We start from the raw sequence: 25,404 nt of genomic DNA, 5'->3' as shown, positions 1-25,404 counted from the left end.
TTTACCAAACACTTCTTCCGTCGTTAACTGGCTCAAATACAGAATGTCCCTGAACATTTGTTACCGTATGTAAGTAAGTAGAGAAGGCATCTTGTAGCATGAAAAGGCCTATGGTAACACTATTGCTCCCCCTGCCCTCCCCCTGGTGTTTAAAAATTCATTTGTTTTAGAAAGAAGTTTTGAACATCTTTCCGGGAAGATGACACAGTTATGTCCACACAGACCAGCTCGCTGGAGGCCCTCAAGCGGCCCAGCAGCAAGCTCGGTAGCACGACTCCATCAGAAACGTTCTTGCTGTCTCTGGGAACAACTTCTGGGTTGTCCCAAAGGTTGTCATTAGACAGAGGCTGTGTGGGCAGCTGGTGGGAAGCCCGAGAGGACAGAGGGGGAGGCAGATTTATTTTTGTCACCAAGAAATATGCTTTGTCCAAATGCTTGGAGGAAAAGAAGAAAGATCACCTCGTTTCTGCACAGTCATTGTTACAGAAATAAGGAGGTTGGTGAGATGTGGCAGCCCGGGCGGGGACGATACCCCAACTCTGACTGCCGGGGCGGGCGCGATACCCCACTGTGCACTCAGGAATCTCATTAGCCACTGTCCGCAGGGAAGTCTCTCGATCCCAGTGAAGATGACCTAACTGACGTGATCCAGGCACCAGGGCAGACATGGCGGAGCTCAGCAGTACCCAGAGCAACACGAGGGCAGGAGTCAGAGGGAGAGACACCGAGTCACTGGGTCAGGGGCCACCAGGAGAGGACATGGAGGAAGCCAGTCCTCCAGCAGCCTCTGTCACCCGAGACTCCCCACGGGTGTTTCTGTCCCCACCCAAGACAAAGCTTCCTTTTAGATTTCCCCGTTAAGGATGCACAGACTCACCAGATGGTTCTAGAAATCCCAAGTCTCCCCCATCGCTTCTGAGGTTGCCTCCTACCCTCTGCATTCATTCATTCATTCATTCATTCATTTGATTTGGAGATGCCACGTTAAAAAAAAACACCAACCCAGTACCCAGGATGTGCTCCTCTTAGCTAAGCTGCCCGTGCACCACGATGCGTTTCACGAGTACACAAGTGGGTGTGTCCCAGGAAATGGGGGTGACGGGGGGGGGGGGGGTGGCGGGGTTGCTGGCCGGTCCCAGCCTTCCTCTGGCCCCCCGGGCCTCTGCTCTTCCGCTGGATCTGCGCCTCCTTCCGTCCTGGTGGGATGGGCTCCTGTCTCGGGAGCTGGGTTCCCTGTTCTGGAGTCAGTGAGCACGCGGACTGCACACGCATGCGTGACACACGCCTGTGTGACACACGCATGTGTGACACAGCGGCAGCTTAGGAGGGGCGCACGAAGCCGACAGGGATGAATTTAGAAACATGGAGGCTGACACCAGAGTGATCGGGCCAAGACCTAAAAGCAGTCACCGTGGGAGGACGTCTCCATTATAATGGGGGGGTAGGGGAGGGGGTTGAAGCAAAAGGGAAAAAGCAAGGGCCTGGCCTGAGTCGCAGCTCACTGGGCATAAGGTAACTGTGGAGGAAGCTGCCGGTGGCGCGGGAGGCTGAGATCTGAGGATCATGGTTCAAAGCCAGCCAGAGCAGGGAAGTCCATAAGACTCGTATCTCCAATTAACTGTCAAATAACCCTAAATGGAGCTGTGGATCAAAGTGGTAGAGCGGTAGTCTTCGACTAGCTCAGGCACAGTGCGTAGGCCCTGAGTTCAAGCCCCACAACCGACAAAAAAAAAAAAACAATGTGCAAAGAAAAGGTATATACTGTATGGCTTCAAATTATGAAGCCATATTATGAAATTATTCTGGAAAAGACAAATTACTGATGATAAACACACCAATAGTTAGTTGCCAGGGGTGGGTTTGAGCAAACAGGTGAAATACAGGGATATTTTTTCCTAAGGCAGTGAAATTAATCCTCTGCAGCTCTCACTTCCTGTCCGGGGAACGGGAAGTGTTTCTCTCCACTTCTCTTTCCTTGAATCCTGCAACATTAAAATAAATCCTTGCTAAAACTCAAAAAAAAGCGACATCATTCTGCCTAATACCGTAACAGTGGAAACACACTATTAAACATTTGTTTAAACACACATAACTTTATGGAATGCTAAATGAACCCTACTATGAGTAAATTTAAGAACCGACTGGGGCCAGGTGCTAGTAACTCACCCTAGCTACGTGGAAGACAGCCAGAGCAGAGCCGTCTGTGAGACCCCGTCTCAACAGAAGCTGGGCGTGGTGGCGTGTACTTATCAAGTGTAAAATAGGAGGATCGCGGGGCAGGTCTGCATGGTCCCCCAAAACGGCAGGTCTCTAAAAGTGGAGGCCCTATCTCAGAAATAACCAGGGCGAAAGAAGGTTGGAAGCTTGGCTTCGCCCTACTGACGCCTCCTAACAACCCTACCTTTCCATTTTCACACACCGAATGGTACAACCAGGGTTGACGCTCTACTCTGGATCCAGTCAACCATCTTGCTTCCCCTACCACCAGACGGCTGTGTTTTCCAGAGCACAGCACGGGGTTGGGTGAGTGGCTCCACCGTTTCCAGCCTGAGACACGTCCAGGATGACCCTATCTTATCGCTTGAGACTGATCATTTGTCACTTGACATTCCAGGCATGTTAGTCACCGTCCTTAACAAATCAAAGAATTCATTCTAGCTTCTTTCTATAAGCAGAAAAAGGGATTTTAAAACAAATCGGATCGTGAATCTTGAGGCTGCAAGGGTGAAGCCTGGCGGTATAACCTAAGTCTGGAAATCCCTCCACCACTCCAGCCTACCCTGCTGGGCGCCATGCACGCCACCAAGGACAGGGACATACACCCACTGCTGTCCCAATGTCAAGCAGATGACCCCGGACCAAGTGCAGGCTCCTCACGAAGCTCCTCCCACCGCAAGTCTTGGTCTGACAGGATGACGCAGTGCGTACCCTAATGACTGGCAAGCTGGGCTGCAGAACAGTCTCCCGGGAAGGGGAGTGAAGGAAGAAAAGTCTTATGGGCCATCAAGAATGACAAATGGGGGCTGGGAGTATGGCCTAGTGGCAAGAGTGCTTGCCTCCTATACATGAAGCTCTCGGTTCGATTCCCCAGCACCACATATATGGAAAACGGCCAGAAGTGGCGCTGTGGCTCAGGTGGCAGAGTGCTAGCCTTGAGCGGGAAGAAGCCAGGGACAGTGCTCAGGCCCTGAGTCCAAGGCCCAGGACTGGCCAAAAACACACACACACACACACACACACACACAAAAAAAAAAAAAAACCTAGCATCTGGCTGGGGATATGGCCTAGTGGCAAGAGTGCCTGCCTCATATACATGAGGCCCTGGGTTCGATTCCCCAGCACCACATATACAGAAAATGGCCAGAAGTGGCGCTGTGGCTCAGGTGGCAGAGTGCTAGCCTTGAGCAAAAGGAAGCCAGGGACGGTGCTCAGGCCCTGAGTTCAAGGCCCAGGACTGGCCAAAAGAAAATAACAAATGGCTGTTAGATGGGACCTTGCCAGCTGTAGTGTTGTTGAGCTAACTTATCATTCATACTGAACTTGAATTTTAGTTAATACTGAAAAGTAACTCCACATTTAAGCAGTCATGAATCATTTGTTCCGGTATCAGAAATCACCCATGCGCTCAACGAGTACTGCAGTTAGGATTGGTAAAGTAATGGAATCAGGGAGACTCACTAGGCTCTGCCTTTCAGATGAAAACCTGCGTCTCTTTAGCAGGTTGATAAGCCATCTAGTGCCAGAACAGCATCATGCTAATATATATTATGCTTATAGATACATGTAACTGTGATCACAGGCAGCTTGGAACTCGTACCTTAAGCACAGGGTTTATTCACATCACACTAGGCATTGTCCTATTCAGTATGGGGTGTCAAGTCCCCGTAACACCAGGAATTCCCTGGGTACAGCCAGCTCAACTTCAGGGCTGTTTTTTGTTCTTACTGTCCTACAAAATGCCGACTTACGTAGGCACCTTTTTTTATCTTCATTCTTTAAGCCTTTATGTGATGTGGACTTTTTTCCCCACAAAACTGTTTCAATTCAGTATTAGCTAGTAAAATAGTATGAGAAAAGATACAAAGGCCAGATAGAAAGAAATGTTTTCTCCCGGCCAAGGACAAAGACACACTGTGTACTTTCTCATCGCAATAACCTAAGAAAAAAACGCAGGTTCGCTCCCTTTGGCAATGTCACGTGCGAGGTTTGGGCAAGCAAGGAACAAAACTGAGGGAAGAAGTATTTTTCATTCTTCTGGATTTTGTTTTCTGGGGAGGTGGTAATGGGTTTGAACTCAAGAGCCATGAATCCTTGGGCTTACTAAGCAGGACTTTGCCACCTGAGCCTCTCCATTGTTAGCGCCTGCTGTGGATTTGGTCTGGCTACGTCGTAGTCCAGGCTGAACTCGGAACTCAAGGCCCCTGACCTCAGACTCCCAAGAGTTGCATTAAATGTGTGCAGAGCTACACTCGGCGCAGGACTGTGTGCTCCAAACATCGCTTGCCCTTGTAATGAACCTTACTACACAGTGTTTTTAAAAAAATGTTTTCTGCTAAATGTTTAGGCAACATGAACAAATGTAGTTTAATGGTATGATTTTACACAATCACAGAATTTTATCAGTTGGTGGTACAGCTTACGTAGCTGACATGGCTGGATTTTATCAATATTTTAAATACCACATAACAGCATTTTCCAACATAAACATAACCCCAAGGAGTTACCATTCCAGAACATAACTGGATACACATTTACCATGTACTTGCTAGGTTTTGAGTTAACTTGTCATTTCTGATCTAAAGACTTAAGCCTGAATCTCTGAAAACAAATGCTAGATTCATGATTTTTATACCAACATATGGAGAATTTTTGTTTGTCAGTCGTGGGCTTGAACTCAGCCTGGATGTGGTCCCTGCGCTGTTTCACTGAAGGCGAGTGCTCTACCACTTGGAGCCACAGCACCACTTCTGGTTTTCTGGTGGTTTACTGGAGAAAAGAGTCTTGAGCCTCAGATCTTTGCCTCCTGAGTAGTTAGGATTGCAGGCGTGAGCCACCAGGGTACCAGTGATGACCAACTGGGAATTTCTTCCTATGACAGGAGTCACTAGAACCTCTCTGTTAGAAAATGGAGACATTTCCATCGTTGGTAGAGTGCCAACATGATTCTTTATTACGGAATTTATGAAGCCACAATTTAGTACTTGTAGGCTTTATTAAAATGAAAAAAAGGAAGAAAAGGATAACTAAATACAAATTCTATGTCTCCCCAAAACAAAAATTCCTAGAGGTGTTTTTAGTGCAAGACAGGCCATATCACTGAAGCACTTTGAGAATTATCATGAAATCCCAGCAAAAGTTTTAATTAGAAAGTAGCAATTTAAAAAAACAACCAGAGGCACACAGATTTTTTAAAAGGATTTTTTTATACTATATTTAAAAAAAACCCACAAAATAAAAAAGGGATCAATCAACATATCCCTTCCAAGTCCTCCAAGAGTCTGAGTCCAGCAGCCGAAGGCTGGGTGCCTTTCTCTCGGCCCAGTCAGTAGCTTATTCAAGGATCATCAGGAATGGTTGTAGTTCTGAAAAATCAAACTTGCTCGGCCAAATCCAAGACCCTGAATTTATCCAAATTGTAGAAACATGCTTTTACCACTCGCCCACCGAAGTACCTGCCATTCAGATCAACAACAGCTAAAAAGCAAACGAAAGACAACCAGTTAATAATATAGGTCTCCTGTAAGACATTACAGTAGCTTTAGTGTAAATAACTTTAAATAAATAAATTTTAAAGTCATGAATTCGACTTGCGAAACTATTTTTTTTTGGAGGGGGTGGTGCTAGGGTTAGAACTCAAGAACTCCTTCCTACCACTGCGTCTAGTCTCTCGCCCTTATAAAATTCCTTGACATTTAAGTAGCAGAACTTACCTTTAATTGCTGATTCAACTCTTTCAAATTCTAAAAATATTCGAACTGCTTCATCATCGGGGGCACCAGGAATCTGGAAAAGAAAGGAAAGTATAATGAGTAAAGTTATCATTTGAGATACTACTTGTGTTAGAGCAAATTGTCATCATATACTGACAATTGTAAATTACTAAAGAAGCAAATACAATGTATTCATCAACAAAAACGTACTGAATGCCTGCTTTAATGCCAGGCACCATGTTAGGGGCTGGGAACATCCAGAGAGCAGTTGTTTACTTCCTCGAGGAAGCTGCCAGTGCCAACCGACAATAATTCTGTAATCGCCCAACAGGAAAAGATGAAGCAGCAACAGCAGACCTAAGAGCAGGAAGTTCAGAGGAAAAGAACTGGTACTCGAGTTGCTGCTGTTCACCAAGCTCTATTTTGACCGGTCTGTCTCTGCCTGGTTGTCTAGGTCTTCTAGAGGGTCCGCTCGATTCCAAGTCATGCCAGTGGATCTCCTGCTCAGCTACCACAGCCACCCATTCCATTTGGGCAGGCCTGCCCACCGGCTCCTGCTGGCCCGCACACACGCCGGGCTGCTCAGTTCACGACGCAGCGCGCATCTGATCCTCTTCACAGCCGCCTCTATTTTTCTTGCTGACCCAATCTTTTTCTCAACTGCTGTACTTATCATCAGTACTACCAATGTAACAACTAAATATTCTCTAGTTATTTTATACATGTTTGTATTTCTTCAACCACACATAGCCCAGACAGCACAGAACATGTTTCCTGTTTCCTAAATACTCCAATACAGAAGGGAGTATGTAACAGAAAATAAAAATATTTGCTTGTCTAAAACTCAACACTTAATTGAATCAAAGCTTGTAATCACTATTCTGATCCTCAATCATAAATGAAACAGTTTTACTTTTTCTCCAAATAAAATCTGAAATCACTTTTATCTTTATGCTCAAAATTCACATAAATGAGAAGTAGAGCTAACCAATATGCTACTTCTCACAGGAAGACAGCATTGCAGACAGCAATATTCTGGCTTTCTATTTGTAGCGTATGTTTTCTAACCTGCCAACGAAAACATAAGCAACAACATAAAAATGAAAAGAACAAAAAATCCTCTTACTTCAAATATCACACATTTCCCAACTTTGCCGTATTTTTCACATTCTTCCTTGGTTTCGACTTCTAAGTCTTCATCTACTTCTCCTGCACCGACCATGTTCTAGAAACACACAAAACATTCAGTTCTCAAGTACAATTTAAAAATACATACTGGAGAGGGTTTAATTTTTTTGGGGGGGTGGTGCTTTCGGGGAGGGCAGGGCTGCACTTGGCATTTCGACCTTGCTTAGTGTGGTAACTGCTGAGCTAAGCCCTTCAGCCCCTGCAACAGCTTCATAAGCCAAACTGCCTTTCACCGTGGCAAATATTCCTAATCTCAGATGATGAGATGAAGCACAGTCCCTGACATAGCTAAAAGCTGCCATTCCTTTAAAAATGTATTAAGCATTGAAAAGAGTCACAAGGTCATCTGTGCAAGCACCAAACGAGGCTCAAGTGTTTTAACACATTACTTTTAACAGTCGCAATGTATTTAACAAAGAAACTGGCACATGAGTAGCAGGTAATATACAAATCAATGGCCCACTGTGCCCAGTCTTAACCGTTATGCTAGCAGTGGGGTAGATGGGGCGACACACAAAAACCAAGTGAGTTCGGTATCTTTCTTTTGCTTCTTACCCGCAGCAGAACCACTTTCGTAGGGCACTTAAGGATCTCTGTTAATGGATTTGAATCCGACTTCTTGGATGCATCTGTATCAAAACACAGCATCAGACATTACGGAACCGAGTCCTACTATTGTGACTAATTTAATGACTTAATAGCTAACTCAGCACTTGTGTCCTTGAGTCACCAATGAGTATCTATTCAATCAGTCCCTGCAATACAAACACCTCCTCTGCTCTTGTGTATGCTTTCATAGTCTTTTCTGGAAGTTTCTAGCGCCTACCATTATTGCCTTCCAGCTGTGGCTCGTTTCACTTCCTGAGCGGTGGACATAGCACCTTGTGAGTCTCCCTGGTGAGTCCGGGAGTCACGGCTCGGGGTTCCTAGCAGGCAGCAGTAAGCAGGAGTCCCGAGGCACCGACATCATAGTGTCACAATCAGGACACTTGTTTGGGGCAAGGACACTCAGGCTCGTGCTGAGCTGCAGGGCAAGTGCGTGCTTCGAGTTTCGCTTGGATTTTCCTTCTAGGAGAGAGAATTCAGCTACACTGACTCAAAAATCATGTCTTCTGCTTTAAATGCTGAGATGTGTTTATCTCATTGCCACAGGCCTTCAGTACAGCAGATGGTAAAACCCGAGGGAGGACAAAATACCAAGACAGAGGACAAAGCAACGAGAGACGTCGGTCACAGAAAGCAGTTTGCAAGCAAATGAGGAGTCACATCTGTAACAAAAGGCTGGGAAAAGGCCTAGGTACATGCTACAAAAACAGCCAGGTCCTCTGAGGCCACCGAGACGTTGTGCGTGGTCAAGGCAGGTGTGGCGTTGTTATTTTCTGCCCACGCCTCCATTGGTCCAGTCCTCCCGTGGGCCTTCATCTCCCTACCTCAGTTCCCACAAGCAAAAGAGGAGCCTCGGGAGCCTGCACAGTGAGGCACGGGAATGCGCCCTCCTAGGGTGCAGCGGTCTCCCCCACCCCACCCCCGGCCCCCCATCGGCCCCATCGGCCCCTACCCTGAGCCTCGCCCTTCTCCGTGGCGTCGCCCACGATGATCTTGCCGCCCCTCTTGCTGGTCTTCTCCACGGACAAGGCGGTGCTCAGCCCCTGCTCGTGCTTCCCCAGCCCCTGGCCTTCCCGGAAGCCGTACTTCTGCATGATCTTGTGCGCCACTGTGCCCCTAGGGGGAGGGTGGAAAAGGAGCCTAGAGGCCTCGCCAGCCAGCGAGCACCGCCGAGGCCGGGTTTGCATCCCAGCATCACCTTCGCTGAGACCGCCTCCACAGCAGGGCTGCAGATGAAGGCCACGCCGGTGCTGGACGCCTGTCATCCTCGCCACTCAGAAAGCTGAGATCTGAGGATCGCGGTGTGAAACCAGCCTGGGCAGGAAAGTCAGTGAGACCTTTCTCCAATTAACCAGGCAAAAAGCCGGAAGTGGGAGTGTGGCTCAAGTGGTAAAGCACCAGCCTTGAGTGAAAAAGCGAAGGACAAGCACCCAGGCCGAGCTCGAGCCCTAGGCCCAGCACCAACACACCAAGAAAAAAACGAGTGAGTGCGAGCCAGGATGGCTGCGTTTGCCTCGGGAGCCTTCCCTTCCCGGACCACGCCTCCTCCTCCCCGGCTCCCCACCCGCAGTTACCCCGCTCGCCACCACCGTCAGAACCAAGCCTGAGCTCCAGCATGGAGGGGGTGGGAGTTTTCTAAGCTGCATACTAAACCTCCAAATGCTAGAACCTGAGAGATCACCTAAGAGATCTAACATGTGGGAATCAAAAGCAAGACCAAGAGTAGTAACTAAGCGACGCTGGGCACACTCAGAGGCCTCATGTGGAGCCATTCCCATTGGTGTTACGGCAGAAGTGAAACAGCATCCAGAACTTAGGTTTCTGAGCCCATTAGTATTATTTTCGGTTTGTTGTTTTTTTTCCCGGTGCCATACTGGGACTTGAACTCTGGGCTTCAAATACTCTTGCTTTTGCTTTTTGCTCAAGGCTGGCATTCTACCACTTGAGCCATACTACCTTTTTGCTGGTTAATTGGAGATAAAAAAATTTCCTAGGCTGGCACCAGTGGCTCACACCGAGCTACTCAGGTGTCTGAGATCTGAGGATCGAGGTTCAAAGCCAGCCTGAGCAGAAAGTCTTCTCTAGAGACAAGACTCACAGAAACACTCAAAAAGCAGAACTGGTGCTAGCCTTGAACAAAAGAACTCAGGCCTAAGTCCTGGGTTCAAGCCCCACAACCAATTAAAAACCAACAAAAAACATTTCCCAGATTTGTCTGCTAGGGTTGGCTTTGAGCCTCAGTCTTCAGATCACAGCTTCCTGAGTAGCTAGGATTACAGGCACGAGCCCTCGGTGCCCAGCTTCTCAGCTCTTTAACAGTTTAGGAGTGCCCTTCTACTACATTATGGTGCCTGCTGAATCTCAGTAACAACCACTGCTTAGCCCTGAACCATGCAGGAAGTCCTGGTTCTATTAGAACTACACCTCCATACTACATCTTTCATAATTATTTTTAGAGTTTTTTTTTTTTCCTGAACAAGCTATTCCAGGGCAAATAAAACCGCAAAACCCCTAAAAACCACTGAACTATACATAGCATAATGCATCTTTCTTAAGCATAAGCTCAAGATCTAGTTCTTTTTTTTTTTTTTTTTTTTTTTGCCAGTCCTGGGACTTGGACTCAGGGCCTGAGCACTGTCCCTGGCTTCTTTTGCTCAAGGCTAGCACTCTACCTCTTGAGCCACAGCGCCACTTCTGGCTTTTTCTGTATATGTGATACTGAGGAATCGAACCCAGGACTTCATGCATGCTAGGCAAGCACTTTACCACTAGGCCACATTCCCAGCCCAAGATCTAATTCATTTGTAAAGAGGAACTAAACAGTCACCTTTTATCATAAGGGGGAGGGACGAACCCCAAGTCTAGAAGCACTTCCATGTCTAGACCTCCAGGTCCGAGGAGAGTCGCAGCAGTAAGGGAGGCGTTCTTGTACCCACACTGTCACCACTAGCTATGCGTGGTTGCTGAGCACTTGAAATGACAGTAGTGGGCAGGAGAAACTCGGGTTCTATCGACTCCAGGTGGCCAGTCACCTCCCCAAGGGCTGAAGACAACGCAGGGGGCAAGTGAGCGCACTGGCTCGGCACCGGGCCGGGCGCGCGCCCGGCCCCAGCGGTGGTCTACCACAGGAAGCGTCCTGTACCCACCCAACAAAGAGCTCTGTGCGACTCTGACCTGTTCTGTGGTCCTTCATAGAATCAGAGTAAACAACACACAAAAAATGTTCTCTTAACCAAAACACACTGGCTAGTCCAGTAGGGTTAAAAAGCAAAACCCACAAACCCTACCAGAAGGTCAGCCTTAAAATTGATTTTTATGCTCTAACAAACAAATACCCAATTATAGTCAGAGTGACCTACTTGTATTTATAACTCACGCCAAGTTTTTTTTCCTCTTGTTTTTTAATATGGAACACTCAGGAACTTGTGTATCATTCTAATCTTCTCCACACGGTTCTAATTTTAGTGTGTGTGCTACCAGAGCAAGCACCCAAACCAAACCTGAAACCAGAGGCACAGGACTAGGACCTCCAGGCAAATGACCCCTTTGACTAGGAAAAAGAGATATGCAAAGGGAAAAGGAAGGGAGCTAAGCTCTAATTCCTACTCCTGAGCCAGTGCTTGCAAGTGTGAAGACAGTATCTGTAAAACACGATCAAAAACTGTTCCAGTATAAAAAAAAAAATGCTCATCGCCTATTAGTCAAGACTTGCTGTTTTACACAATACCCCAGTTGGAACACAGTCAAACATGCCTTGAACACCCCTCCCTGAGTGGAGGCCCCTGGGTGGCCAACTACACCACGCATCTTCCTATAGGCCCCAACACCCTGCCTTCAAATGAGCTGTACTGCTGGAAAAGGTATCAATGCTTCACGGAGTATCTGAAAGCCACAGGCAGGGCCCGCTTTCTTCTGTGGAACACCCAAGTCTTACCCCATGTTAGCGAGGAAGGAGTTGCTGGGCCCTGTCGGAGACCTGGGCCTGTCGGGTTCTTCGTACACGGGCGGGGGAATAGCAGCTTTGGAAGACTGTGACCGAGGCCTCGAATCCTCTTCGTAAGGAAAATCTCGGGGTACTGATGGAGGGAGATAAAGGAGGGTCACTAAAATACGATTACACCTGATCTTGGATCAATTGTGTATCTTGAAATGATTTAATCTACATATTTTTGCTTACTAGGCAAAAAGATAAATCCTATGTAATCTCTTTTTACATAAATTCTTTTTGAAGCCTGAGGTAGAACAGTACTTTTGCTTTTTTCTACTGCTTATATCCCCTCAAATGTTCTTGCAGTACTTAAGGGCCATTTATCCTTTAAAGTCTTCATTTGAATAACAATTTTCTTGCTTGAATCTTTTTTTTTTTTTTTTTTTTTTTTTGCCAGTCCTGGGCCTTGGACTCAGGGCCTGAGCACTGTCCCTGGCTTCTTTTTGCTCAAGGCTAGCACTCTACCACTTGAGCCACAGCGCCACTTCTGGCCATTTTCTATGTATGTGGTGCTGGGGAGTTGAACCCAGGGCTTCATGTACACGAGGCAAGCACTCTTGCCACTAGGCTATATCCCCAGCCCCTTGCTTGAATCTTTAAGACATACAACCTAACTGGCCCTTGGTTCTTATAGTGTCTGTATGCCTGTCCTAAGACTCTTAACTTATCTCCTCAGCCTCACAGACAGAAAGGTATTGGAGGTCAGAGCCATGCACCCAACAGGGCTTTCAACCCAACTAACCGGCAGAACCCACCCGAAGCTGTAAACTATCCAGATGCCTGGGCCCTATTCTCAGAGACTGGTTTCAACTGAGGATGTTTGTTAATAGGTATGGAGCAACATTTAAAAAATTACATTCTTGGGGCTGGGGATATAGCCTAGTGGCAAGAGTGCTTGCCTCGGATACACGAGGCCCTAGGTTCGATTCCCCAGCACCACATATACAGAAAACGGCCAGAAGCGGCGCTGTGGCTCAAGTGGCAGAGTGCTAGCCTTGAGCGGGAAGAAGCCAGGGACAGTGCTCAGGCCCTGAGTCCAAGGCCCAGGACTGGCCAAAAAAAAAAAAATTACATTCTTTAAAAATAGCACAAATAGTGTACTATATCAAAGGAATATTAGGGTTGGTCATATTTACTTAGGACAGTGCATGAGAAAATGATTTACATGAAACATCAGAGCCCAATCCCAACCCCCAGATTCTAGAAGAGCTGTGGAGGAGGAGGGCACATTCTGATGGGAGACAGAGTAACATGCGCACACCTGCTCTGAAAATTAGAGGAAAACAATGTAATCAAGGAAGGCACTGCCCCCTGGTGAAAGGTCAAGAATAGAACAGGTCCCAACCCTGTGTGCAAAAAACGTATTTACTTTTGTTTTCATTAACTCTAAATGAACACTTGAGGAAAAAGCAAAACAAAAAAGATGGACTCCACTGTAGAGCGACCTCAGCCCCCGAGACCGGCATCGCAGGGCCTGACATGCCCAGTGTGGCGGCTCGCACTGCCTCAGAGGTCAGGAGGGTCGGCGAGAGTCCATCTCAGCACACAAGCCGTGATCAGTGGTGCATGCCCGAACCCTAGCCACCAAGGAGTGGAGCGGGGAGAATCACGGTCGGAAGCCGGCCCAAGGCCGAAACCATGAAATACTAGCTGAAAAATAACCAAAGCAAAAGAGGCATGGCTCAAGTGGTAGGCAAAAAATAAAAGAGGACATGGGGAAGGAAGGCCTTCTAGGTATCCAGAGTGGAAGTGAGCATCAGACCCACCCCGGTGGTGTCAGGAGTGGAGAGGACACAGGGTCCAGGCCAAGACTCGACATGCAGGGAACCTAGGCATCGAGGCTCAGTCACCACACTGAGGTTAGAAAATGGTGTCTCACAGAAGGGGAAGAGAACTACTTACACTCCTTGTCTTTCTCCACAAGAGAAGTAGGTGGGGCAATGGCAGCTCCGCCCATACCTGCAAAAACAAACACAGTGCTTAAAGGAGGAAAAACCAAGGCTAGAGGAGTGGCTCAAGGGGTAGAGCACCTGCCTAGCAAACAGGAGATCCAATGCTGGGTTCAAACCCCAGCATTGCCCCACAAATAGTAAACAAAGAAGGGAGACCCTTTTAGATGCCAGACTCATACGGATTGCAACATTTATCATGTCCACGCTCCTGATTTGTCCACCCATCCCACCTGGAGAGAGGAAAAATCCCGCTACTCCACTCCTAACATCTAAGGAACCAGGCTCTATAAAATGAGAACTACAAGTCTAGGAAATGAGTGAAACACAAGACATAAAACTCTTCTCCCAACAGGCATTCAGGAGACAAAATATATTCCAGACTGATTCTAAAGTAGCCTAACCATCGCTCATCGAGTGCTTGTGAGACAGGACCCCTCTAACTTCAGAAACCACCGAGTAGGTTCCTACTGTTTCCAGCTGAGAAAGTAGTCAGAGAACAAATGAGCAGAAGTGGAATAAAACAGTGCACACAGCACACAGCATGTTCCTCTAACAGGGTGCAAAACTGAGCTGGGCAGATGAGGAGACAGGGAAATTGTGCTATTCTGTACAAATGTCAGAAGGGCCAGACTCCCAAGTTAAAACCCACAAGTAAACTAAAAGAGGAGGTAAGTTCCTCACTCACCATACTGGTTTTTTGTTTTTTAATGTTAAGTTGCAAGATCAGGGGACACAATAGGGCAATCTAAATCTACTTTCATTGAATCAGTAGAAATCCAGGAACTCTGCATGAAAGGGTAGAAAGAGAAATAAAGGACACATCTATCTGGCAAAAGGAAGGCCTGGAGGCGATGTGGGTTTGGGGTAGGCCTCGGCCATCTTGCCCGTCCAGAACTAAGAACTGCTACACAGACAAGACCAGGGGCCTTCACCTAGCTCACAAAGCATGCAAGCTTCAACAAAGAACGGCCACTGAGTCTTTAACTCCATTTCCTGCATGAGGCGCAAGAAATGTTTCTCTCTTTTTGTATTTCTCCCTGCTTTGAGTTGGTCTTACTATTTAAAATAAATCCTTGCTAAAACATTCAGCTTACATAACACTCCTTTTTGTGCAACACTCAGAAATGCTTTTCGTGAGCTCTCAAGGCCTTGAGATTTTGCAGGGAAAAGCTGGAAGGCCGGGGAGATGCCTCCTCTGTCCTTCAGTGACACAAGCCACCAAGACTTAACACTTATTTGGAAGTGGCTCCGGAAGGACTTGTGAGAACACAGGGTCACAGCCCTGCTGGTGCTGACTGCGGAGGGAATGTGGACACAAGCAAACCATTGGCTGTGTGAGCTCTGGAAAGAGAACGTGAGTGGATACTAGGAAATTTTTCATGCGGTATGGGCTCTCAGATATGGCTGGGCGTGGTGGTGCATGCCTGCATCCTAGTATCCTGTACCCTAGAGGGAGGTGGAGGCAAAGGGATGCTGGACCCACGGCCAGCAACATGACTGAACGACTGCGTCCAGGCCTGCCCAGGCCACATCGGGAGACCCGCCCAGCGCCCCTCCTCCACAATGTGGTATGGCTTAACAAATAAAAACAGCATAAAAAATATAAATTAAAATAGGCTTCATAACCATGCTACATCAACAAAAAATGTCTCTCAGAATTAAAACCACTACAGATGCACTGTAGTTCACAGACTGGGTGATAAAAGTCACCTAAGAAGAAGTATGAACCCGAATAAAACCCTCTTATAGTTCCTTGGAAAATAATTCCTGTAATCCTTTTTTTTACAAATTCTGCCACTAAGAATACTTACTATTGATGTGCTCTGGAAAGCAAACTGATGTTAGTAAGTTCAATTAAAAAGGTTCTGGGTGATTACTGGCAATCTGCTTCTAACCAGATTAAAGCACATCAATCTGTTAGAGGCAGTCGGGACTGGGACTGGGCTCCTGAAGCCTCAGAGTATTGAGCCCCACAGGGGAGATGGTAACAGTAACATTGTAACAAGGGTCACAGGCAAATAAAGGCCATGGGTAAGACAAAAACGGACGTGCAGGGCTTGCAAGGCACTCATGCTCTCCTGTTCCAGCCTGACAAAGGGGGAAAGTGGCAGAGCCTGCTCAGAGCTGGGAAGGCTAAAGGAAAAGCTCGGTGAGAATGCTTCCGAGAGTGTCTGGGATCTAATGGGCAAACAGAACATTCCAATTCTTCATTTGTTCTCATCCACGATCAACACCATGAAGTTAAAGAAGCATTCTAGTCTTTCAATTCCCATTACAGCTAGTGATGGCTAGCAATTTACCTCAAGCACAACTACAACTCTGCTCACAAAACTGTACACATGGAGACAAATTTGTCTCCTTGCTTTCCCAGGCAAGAGGAAAAACATGCAGAGGAGCTAAGCAGATTCCTCAAATTCACGGGTGTTAGTGACAAGCAAATTCATGGGTGTTAGTGACAAGCATGCTTGAGTTCATAGCACAACTCCTCACCCAGTGTTAAAGGGATCGTGCAGCTAGACTAGAGGCAAAGACGACTGGGTTGCAGGTCAGGAAAAGTGTAGCAAGAGGCTACTCTAGCCTCACAGCAACCGCAGTGCTGGAACGTGTTTCTGAAGCTCAAAGGAAAAGGTGTGTAGGAACACAATCTAAGCTGAAGCTGATGTGTACAGTGTGGACTGCTGGGCTCGCGGAGGACAAAGCCAACAGCGATCGTTTTTCAGATGTGAAACACAATGTTTACACTCAGGCCTTACTTCTTTTCCTTCTCTCGCGCTCATAATCTTCATCTTCATCAGAATCTGGATCTGGCCGCCTTGAAAACCCACTGGCTTCATGTCTGTCTTTACGCCGCCTGTGACAACAAAGGGATGACCGTTCGCCACCTTAGAGACAGGAAGCTGGGACGTCACCTTGACTTCCTCTTCACAAAGAAATCTACCAACTGCCATCCATAATGAATGACTCATCTGTACGCGTGTGACACGCCTGAGTGGCCTCAACTGCTGGCAAGGCCAAAGCAGCAAAGATATGAAAAGAAAAAACTCACAAGACAACTTGGCACACAAAAGATAACCAGAAAAACACTTTTCTTGACATCGAATGTTACTTTGAACATTTAAATGAGTGGCAACAGTATTCTATGGTATACATTCACTCATGAAATGATTTACTGTCAGTGTATTTAGTACACATTAACTACTTAACCATATCAAACATCTCACAATTCTTAAAAACATTCTGACTCTTTCTGTGATTGTCAGATCTACCTAACCAACTTCAGTCCTAGAGTTGGCACTAAAGTCCACTCCGTATCCAATGAGCACTTCAGCCGCTAAATATCCCCAGCCCAAATGAAGCCTTACTTTTCCCTCTCTTCTATTTCCTTCTGTCTTTCCAGCTCACGCTGCCTCTGCCGCTCTTCTCTCTGGCGTTTCACGACTTTCTCGTAGTCATTAGGAAACATGGGGTCATATTCATCAGCTAAGGGAATGAGAACTTCCCCAGCAGAAAACCCACTGGGAACAGGGTCCTGGGGAAGGAGAGACAGCCAAGTAAGTATCATCCCACGAGTGTACGCACAGGACGAAGGTACAGAACGGGATAAAAGGCCCCGAAGATCACCCCCGTTCCCCCTTAACAGACAAGTCAAACACCGCCTGCAGCCGCAGAACCCTGACAAACAACTGCACCTCTTGGATTAGCATTGTTTCCAACTATGCTGACACTGTGACACTTGTGCGTAAGTCACCATTGAGCTGACATTCGAGAAATCAGCCTTTGGGAGCATAAAAACCAAGTTTTTAGGAAAGAGACAAACTTCACGAATACACGAGAAGCCAGGTGTGACATGACTGTCATCTCAGCTACCATGAAGGCAGAGACATGAATTCTGAGGCCAGCCTAGGCAAAGCTTTGAGGCCCTGTGTAAAAGGGTGTGGGACTGGCTCAAGTGGTGGAACACTTGACTAGCACTTGACGTGGCCCTGGGTTCAATCCCAAGGAGTGCAAAAACAGAACAGAGCAGGACAAGAAAACACACAAGGGAGACAGAGTATACAGCCCATCGAAAATAAGGTTGATTAGAAACCATGGATTCGGCCCTGGTTCAACTGTTCATGCTTTCTTCCACTAGCCCCCACCCCATCCTCCCCAGCCACTAGTTGTTCCTTTTTTGTGTGCCAATCCTTGGGCATCAACTCAGGGCCTGGGTGCTGTTTCTGAGCTTTTCTGTTCAAGGGTAGCACTCTACCACAGAGTCACATGTCCACTTCTGGCTTTCTGGTGATTTACTAGAGATTAAGAGTCTCACAGGGGCTGGGAATATAGCCTAGTGGCAAGAGTGCTTGCCTTGTATACATGAAGCCCTGGGTTCAATTCCTCAGCACTACGTATACAGAAAAAGCCAGAAGTGGCGCTGTGGCTCAAGTGGCAGAGTGCTAACCTTGAGCAAAAAGAAGCCAGGGAAAGTGCTCTGGCCCTGAGTTCAAGCTCCAGGACTGGCAAAAAAAAAAAAAAAAAAAGTCTCACAAGGGCTAGGAATACGGCCTAGCGGTAGAGTGCTTGCCTCGTATACATGAAGTCCTGGGTTCAATTCCTCAGCACCACATATACAGAAAATGGCCAGAAGTGGCGCTGTGTTTCAAGTGGAAGAATGCTAGCCTTGAGCAAAAAGAAGCCAGGGACAGAGCTCAGGCCTTGAGTTCAAGGCCCAGGACTGGCCAAAAAATAAATAAATAAAACAAAAAGAGTCTCACAAACTTTCGTGCCCAGGCTGGCTTTGAACCTCAATCCTCAGATCTCAGCCCCAAGTAGCTAGGATTACAGGTGTGAGCCACTGGAACCTGGTTATTGTTAAGCTTTCGATTGTTTTTTAGTAAGTTATTTCTACTACCACGTATCACTTGAATGCCTTAAATCCATTTGTTCCTCTTCCTGGGTGACTTAAAGGATGACTTTGATTTTTCAGATATTCCTCATGAACTCAGCTTACAGGAAGATGCTGTTTCTAAGCTAGATAAAGTCACTGTGATAATGAAACTTACGGTGACAAAAATGTTTTGGTGTCTTTCTTAAAAGTCCCTTTCTCTATTTTAATCCAAGTTACCAAAGTCAGAGAAGCTTTACAAGAGAAAAAAAATACGTAACTTTTCACGGCTGATGAGTCGGTTCCAAGTTACTTTTCTGCATGGTGGGATATCCTTGCATGTCATGAACTTCAGAACGCACGGGCGTGTGCCTCGGTCACACGCACACGTGAGCTTACCTTCAGCCCAGCCGCCACATGTGGAGGCGTGTCCACAATCTGCCGGTCGTCGGAGGAACCGCCCCTCTTCAGGTCGATGACCGGGGCAAGGACTGTGCTTTGCTTTGTCCTTTGGCTCTAAAAGCAGAAACAAGAGAAGTATACTAACGTTGCTAATTATCACTCATATTATTTGCGACAAAGATTATTTTCCCCCTCATTTCTGAATAAAATTTGAAATGAGAAAAATCAACGTGCATTTTAACTCAACAGTTACCCCGATCCTGTGTTGCTTTGCTTGGTGCATGTGGGTGGTCCCTGGCATTTAAGTTTTCATGTGAAGTTCAGATGTGCGAAAGCTCCACATGGGAATTTCGCCTCTGGAGGGCAAATCTGCAGCGCACCACACTGTACAGATGTGGGTCCTTCACAAGGGACAGCTATGATTGTTGGGGTACCCTGGGCAATATATGAGAGCAGCAGGGCTTCCTTCTCTCCTAGGATCCATAATCCTGATTGCCCTCAAAACCTACCTCAAAACTTTCCAAAGTCACGAGCACCTGGTAACTTCAAGCAACTTCTAAAACTGAATGCTTCTCTCAGGTTGACTTCGCCTTTTCCTTTTGCTATCTATCTTCCACTGAATTAAGATTGTTTACTAATTATGTCGACTGAAAAACTAGCTGAGTTTATGTAACCAAGCATTAGCACTTGCTTGACAGAGCAAACTATTTCACACATAAAAAAATGTAGACGTTCAGGAATAAAACACACGAGGCTGGGGAAGACGGCTCACGCCTGACATCAGGCAGCCTGGGAGGCAAATCAGGAGAATCGTGACTAAAGGCCAACGCAGGCAACAAGTGCGCAAGTCTCCATCTCAACCAACCCAAGTTAAATGGGGCAGTATGCCCTTGGCCAGCACCGGGAAGTATAAACAGGATCAGCAGTTGTGCATAAACCCAAGACACTATTTGAAAACCTAAAGCAAAGTGGGGCTAGAAGTGTGGTTCACGTGGTAGAGTGCCTGCCTAGCAAGCACAGGCATGAGTTCAAACCCCAGCACTGTCCCCCCAAAATATACATGTTATATATCAAATACACGCTATACAATATGTACATATAAATAAAATACACAAAAACAGTATTGGCACTAGAAAATAAAGCCTTAATTATATACAAAGTAAGCTACATGAACTGTAGCACCCAGGTCTTGAGTTCAAGCCCCACAACAAAAAAAAAAAAAAAGGGGGAAAGAAAACTTTGTCACTTTAAAAAGAAACAGAAACTAAAATTTGACAATAAGCAATCTGAAAAAGAAAAAAAATTCAACAGACCAAAAGAAAACAAAAAGATGGTGGGAGGGGGGGCCCACAGCGGCACTGTCCCTGAGCTCTTCTGCTCAAAGGCTAGCACTCTACCACTTGAGCCACAGCGCCACTTGCAGCTTTCTTTGTGGTAGTTAATTGGAGATAAGAATCTCAGGAGGACTTTTTTGCACAGGCTGGCTTTGAACCCTGATCATCAGACCTCAGCCTCCTGAGTCGCTGGGATTACTGGTGTGAGCCACCAGCACCCAGCTAATGACACCATTTTATCAGTAAAACTTTCAGTATGTATCTCCAAGGCAGCTTTTCTCAACCTTTTTTTTTTAATTGCCTACTCAGGCCCTGGGATACATTTCGTTCCTCTTTAAAATATTAACATTGAGGATACACTGTACATCTAGTTTTTGTGTTTTTCTTTGTGCGAGTCAGTATTGGGGCGGAACTCAGGGCCCCTGTGTTCTCACTTGGCTTTGTTGACCACAGCTGGCACTCTACCACTTTCGGTTTTTTGGTGGCTCATTGGAGAGAAGAGTCTTGCAGTTTTGTCTTCCCCAGCTGGCTGGGATTATAGGTGTGAGCCATCAGCACCTGGTTGTTTATCTGCACTCTTTATGTCTGTGCTTTACACAAAGAACAGGACCTTTTCCTTGCGGAAGGACCAAGAGCATCCTCACTTAGGGGAATAAGAATGCATGCTCTAACTCTTCAACAACAAGCACAATATCCCTTTCATCTCTAAAAACACTCAGCAGGCCAACTTGTCGAATCTAAGTCAATGACATATCTGTAATACTTCATATGCTGAGTTATTTCAAGCTTGGATTTCCAAGGCCCCATGTTATACAACCATAACAAAGCGATCCCATCTGAACTATACACGATTCGTTCACAAGTACGTGACCCCTGGACGATGCGATGTGCGTGCTACAGCTTTACTTGGTAGAGTCCGGCTTACACCCCCCCCACTCCCTCCCCTCCCCCCCCCTCCCCCCCCCCCCCCCCCGGCCACCCCGCAGGTGCTGGGGAAGAGGCCCACGCCTGCAGCCCCGGGCTCTGCTTACGAGATGAGCGTTCTGAAAACATGTTCTCACACTCAGACCGACTCAAGTCTGAAAAAACCAGCACTCCCGGGCATTCTCACGGGAGAAGCCAAGGGACCCGAGCCCTTCTTCCTCCTGCCAACCAACAGGAAGATGGGCAGACAGCAGCCAAACCCTGCGCATGCCCACGAGGAGCCCGCGCGCACAGCGGCTCCCGCCACGGGGCCGGCCGTACCTTGGCTTGGGTGAGGGCCGCCTTCTTCACCTGCAGCTGAGACTGCAGGAGTTTGAAGTTCTTGGACCAGCCTTCTGTTTTGGAGTCACTGGTCTCCACCCCCAGGTCATCATACAGGGACATCTTCTTTCCAGTTCAATGCTGAAAGGCATGCAGAGTGGAGGTCAGCGAGTGCACAATACGGGGAAGACTTTGCATGTTCATAAAAGGACGGGGAGGATTACAGGACATCCAGGACCTCTCGGCAAAGGAGGCTAACACCTCTGATATCACCACCGCAGGGCTCTGACACACAAAGCCGCATCAGAAATCATTATAAAATAGTCTAGAATTGATTTTGTATCTGTAAGATGAACATGGCCAAGCGATTCATGAGTAAAATCCTTCACATCTACAGCATATAATGAGGTAAGACTGAGCTTCTAGATTCACGACACTAGCAGCTACAAATAACCAATTGAAAAATTCCACTTATGTCAATGACAAAAAAGTAAGTCTCATAAAAACACCAATTACCAAGTTGGTTTAGCACAAGTAGCTACTTTTTTTTGTGTGCCAGTCTCAGGGCCTGGGTGCTGTCCCTAAGCTTTCTTGCTCAAGGCTAGCGCTCTACCACTTGTGCCACAGCTCCACTCTGGCTTTTTGGTGATTACAGATAAGAGTCTCACAGCCTTTCCTGCACAGGTGGGCTTCCAACTGTGATCCTCATATCTCAGCCTCCAGTGCAGCTAGGATTATAGGTGTGAGCTACTAGTGCCCACAGTGTAACTACTCTTTTATAAAGGTAAACATACAAAGACGATAGAAATTACCTCACAGGTGTTGTGCTTTTTTTTTGTTTGTTTGTTTGTTTTTTGGCCAGTCCTGGGGCTTGGACTCAGGCTTGAGCACTGTCCCTGGCTTCTTTTTGCTCAAGGCTAGCACTCTGCCACTTGAGCCACAGCGCCACTTCTGGCCATTTTCTGTATATGTGGTGCTGGGGAATTGAACCCAGGGCCTCATGTGTACAAGGCAAGCACTCTTGCCACTAGGCCACATCCCCAGCCCAGGTGTTGTGCTTTTTAAGTTACAATTGTAGAGAGAATAAAATATATCTTAAATACTTTGGCTTCCTATTAGCCTGAGATAAGCATACTAACCAAATGAGCAATACACAACAAGTTTGCAGAACAGAATTTGTAATAACAAAGTGGTAAGAATTAACATCTCCTAAGCCCTCTTAGACCAGGAGTAATGTGAAATTTAGTAACTGCAACAGGTACCACTGAAATGCTGCACCTTGCAGGTGCATAAAATGAGACTTCAGAGGTGAACATGCCCAAACAGGGGCCATGTATGTACTCAGGCCACCTCCTGAGCAGTTGTAGCACACCCCAACTGCTACCTTTAAAACAGCCTCAACATGCTGAACTTGCCAACACAGCCCACTTTGGAAAAGAAGAAATCACCTGCTCACAGAAAGAGAAAATAACCAAATCAAAATCCACAACTGCGAGTTAAGTGCTTTGCATAAATTCCCAACCTATGGGTGGATTCCGAAAGTGTCCATCCCGGTGTGTGAAAGCATGTTCCTGTATACACCACATCTATCTGCTGTGTGCCGGGACTGAAAGGCGCAGGTGACTAAAGAAGGAAAAGCTTAGCTGTAACTCCTCTGTCCACCACAGTAATCGGTGATGTGGGGGCTTCAACGGAACAGTTCCATTTTCCTCTATGTACTACTATAAAAGAGTTTGAAAAATCACTCCTAGGCTCATCTGTTCGTGCTTGAAAGGTTATAAGGGAACAGATGCAGGTAAATGAGGCCAGGTTACAAAGGAAACCAACTCTGATAAGGTTACGTAAAGGGTGCAACAAGTCGCCCAAAATTCTCCATAAAGTGCACCATCAGAGCTCTGCCTCCCCCTAACGTTTCGGTATGGCTACGTACACGCGTGTGTGTAAATATCTGTATCCATAGCTGTGCATGGAGGTATGTATGGACATAAAAATATGTGGAGATAGGCCCGGATAGGCTGTTTGCCTGTGTGTGTGTGTGTGTGTGTGTAAATATCCGCATCCACATCTATGCATGGTGGTGTGTACGGTGTGTCTGGATGTACAGACACGTCTATACATGGAGACAGACCGACGGATAGGCTGTCCCCCTGTGTGTGCGTGTGTAAGTATAAATATCCGCATCCACATCTATGCATGGCGGTGTGTGGTGTGTATGGTGTATCTGGACGTACAGACATGTCTATATATGGAGACGGACCCACTGATGGGCTGTCTCCGTGTGTGTATAAATATCCGCATCCACATCTATGCATGGCGGTGTGTACGGTGTGTCTGGACGTACGGACACGTCTATACATGGAGACGGACCCCCGGATGGGCTGTCTCCCTCTGTGTGTGTGTGCATGTGTGTGTGTAGGTATAAATACCCACATCCACACCTATGCATGGCGGCGTGTACGGTGTGTCTGGACCTACGGTCACGTCTATACATGGAGACGGACCCCCGGATGGGCTGTCTCCGTGTGTGTGTGTGCATGTGTGTGTGTAGGTATAAATACCCGCATCCACACCTATGCATGGCGGCGTGTACGGTGTGTCTGGACGTACGGACACGTCTATACATGGAGACGGACCCCCGGATGGGCTGTCTCCGGGGAACGGTCCGCCCTAGGGGCACTCGAGCTGGGTGGGCACTGATTAACACACTTTTGCTCAGTCCGTTACTCGGTCATCACCCCCACTCGCCGAGCTCGGGCAGGCCCGGGCCCGGCAACCCGGGGGAGGCGGCGGCCCTCCCCGCTCCGCCCCGCTCCGCCCCGCTCCGCCCCGCCCGTGGGCCTAAAGCCGCGGCCTCGCGTCCGGCGCCCTGCCGGGGACGGTGCGCCGGGCCCGGGTCTGCGCTCCCCGGCGGGCCGCCCTCCCGGGCCGCGGGAGAACCACTTACCGGGCCTTGCGGGCGGATCCTGCCCATAGGGCACGGCGGCGGCGGCGGCGGCGGCGGAGCCCACCCGCACTCCGCCCGAGCCCCCCGAAGGCCGAAGCCCGCGGCGGCGCCGACCCTCGGCCGAGTCCGCGGGGTCCTCGGCGGCGCGGGGCGAAGGAGCGCGGGCGGCCGGCAGCGTGCGTGTGCGCGTGCGCGTGCGCGTGCGCGGGCGCGTGCGTGTGCGCCTGCGCCGCCGGGGCCTGGCCCGCCCTTCCCGGCTCGTACCGCGCCCCTGGTGGCGGGAGGACCGCGTTGCACACGCCTCCTCCTCGTCTACCAGTAGGGGTCGCCATGGCTCAAGGTGTCCAAGTCCCTGAGGTTGGACCAGATGGGAGAGAGGAAGATGCCTTGTACTTTCTCCTCCTTCAGATCCCTGTTTGCGCGCCAAAGGCTGCAAACAAAAACCTCCACAGGCGAGCGAGCGCCAGAAGCCAAGAAACAGACTCTCAACGCTTCAGCAAAGAGTGCAAAGATTGCAAAGCCTCCAAAGATTAGGAGAACCCCCATTAGAAGAACAAGGGGGTTCTTGTACATAGGAGTTCCCAGCAGTAGTTGGGGGTACAGAAGTATTCCAAGGTAAAGAAAAGTGGGGATTTAGGCTGACCAAAAAAAAAAAAAGGAGATAATCTAATCAACCCCAAATGTGGTGAGTAAGGGAAAGGGCCGGGGAGAGGGTAGGAAATGAAAGAAATGTGGTAGGGAAGCTATGGAAGACCTAAGGTGGAGAATGAAGGACGTCGTAGGATAGTACGGTTATGGAAATCCAGAACAAAACTACAGAATTCTAAATGAAACTCCCTTTTCAAATGTAAGGGAATGGACACCCTCTCCTCCCACCTATAATCCTAGCTACTCATGAAGCGGAGACCTGAGGATCATAGTTCGAAACCACCCTAGGCAGCAAGGTCTGTG

General features: G+C 47.7%; 1 protein-coding gene across 1 annotated transcript; it reads right to left on the bottom strand.

Moving 5' to 3' along the window:
- Positions 1-5,411: 5,411 nt before the first annotated feature.
- Rbm17 (RNA binding motif protein 17) lies at positions 5,412-24,606 on the bottom strand. Its single transcript, XM_048367774.1, has 12 exons — positions 24,454-24,606; positions 21,510-21,650; positions 18,928-19,044; positions 17,027-17,193; positions 16,418-16,515; positions 13,615-13,671; positions 11,659-11,800; positions 8,677-8,840; positions 7,674-7,747; positions 7,057-7,155; positions 5,931-6,003; positions 5,412-5,694 (listed from the first exon to the last, which is right to left on the bottom strand). Exons 2-12 carry the CDS (start codon positions 21,630-21,632, stop codon positions 5,591-5,593), a joined length of 1,218 nt encoding a protein of 405 aa, XP_048223731.1. The 5' UTR covers positions 21,633-21,650; positions 24,454-24,606; the 3' UTR covers positions 5,412-5,590.
- Positions 24,607-25,404: the final 798 nt, after the last annotated feature.

The sequence above is a fragment of the Perognathus longimembris genome, chromosome 18 (genome assembly GCF_023159225.1).
Source record: "Perognathus longimembris pacificus isolate PPM17 chromosome 18, ASM2315922v1, whole genome shotgun sequence".
In the NCBI taxonomy this organism is placed as follows: Eukaryota; Metazoa; Chordata; class Mammalia; order Rodentia; family Heteromyidae; genus Perognathus; species Perognathus longimembris.
Note: the sequence above shows the minus strand (reverse complement) of the source record. Positions and strands in the feature narration are given on the sequence as shown.

Excerpts from the sequence above, each read along its gene's own strand:
- Rbm17 (XM_048367774.1), bottom strand. The coding sequence starts at position 21,632 with ATGTCCCTGTATGATGACCTGGGGGTGGAGACCAGTGACTCCAAAACA. Across the intron at positions 7,156-7,673 it reads CGAAAGTGGTTCTGCTGCGG|AACATGGTCGGTGCAGGAGA; the intron begins GTAAGAAGCAAA and ends GTGTGTTTCTAG. Across the intron at positions 5,695-5,930 it reads AGTTGAATCAGCAATTAAAG|CTGTTGTTGATCTGAATGGC; the intron begins GTAAGTTCTGCT and ends TTTGCTTTTTAG.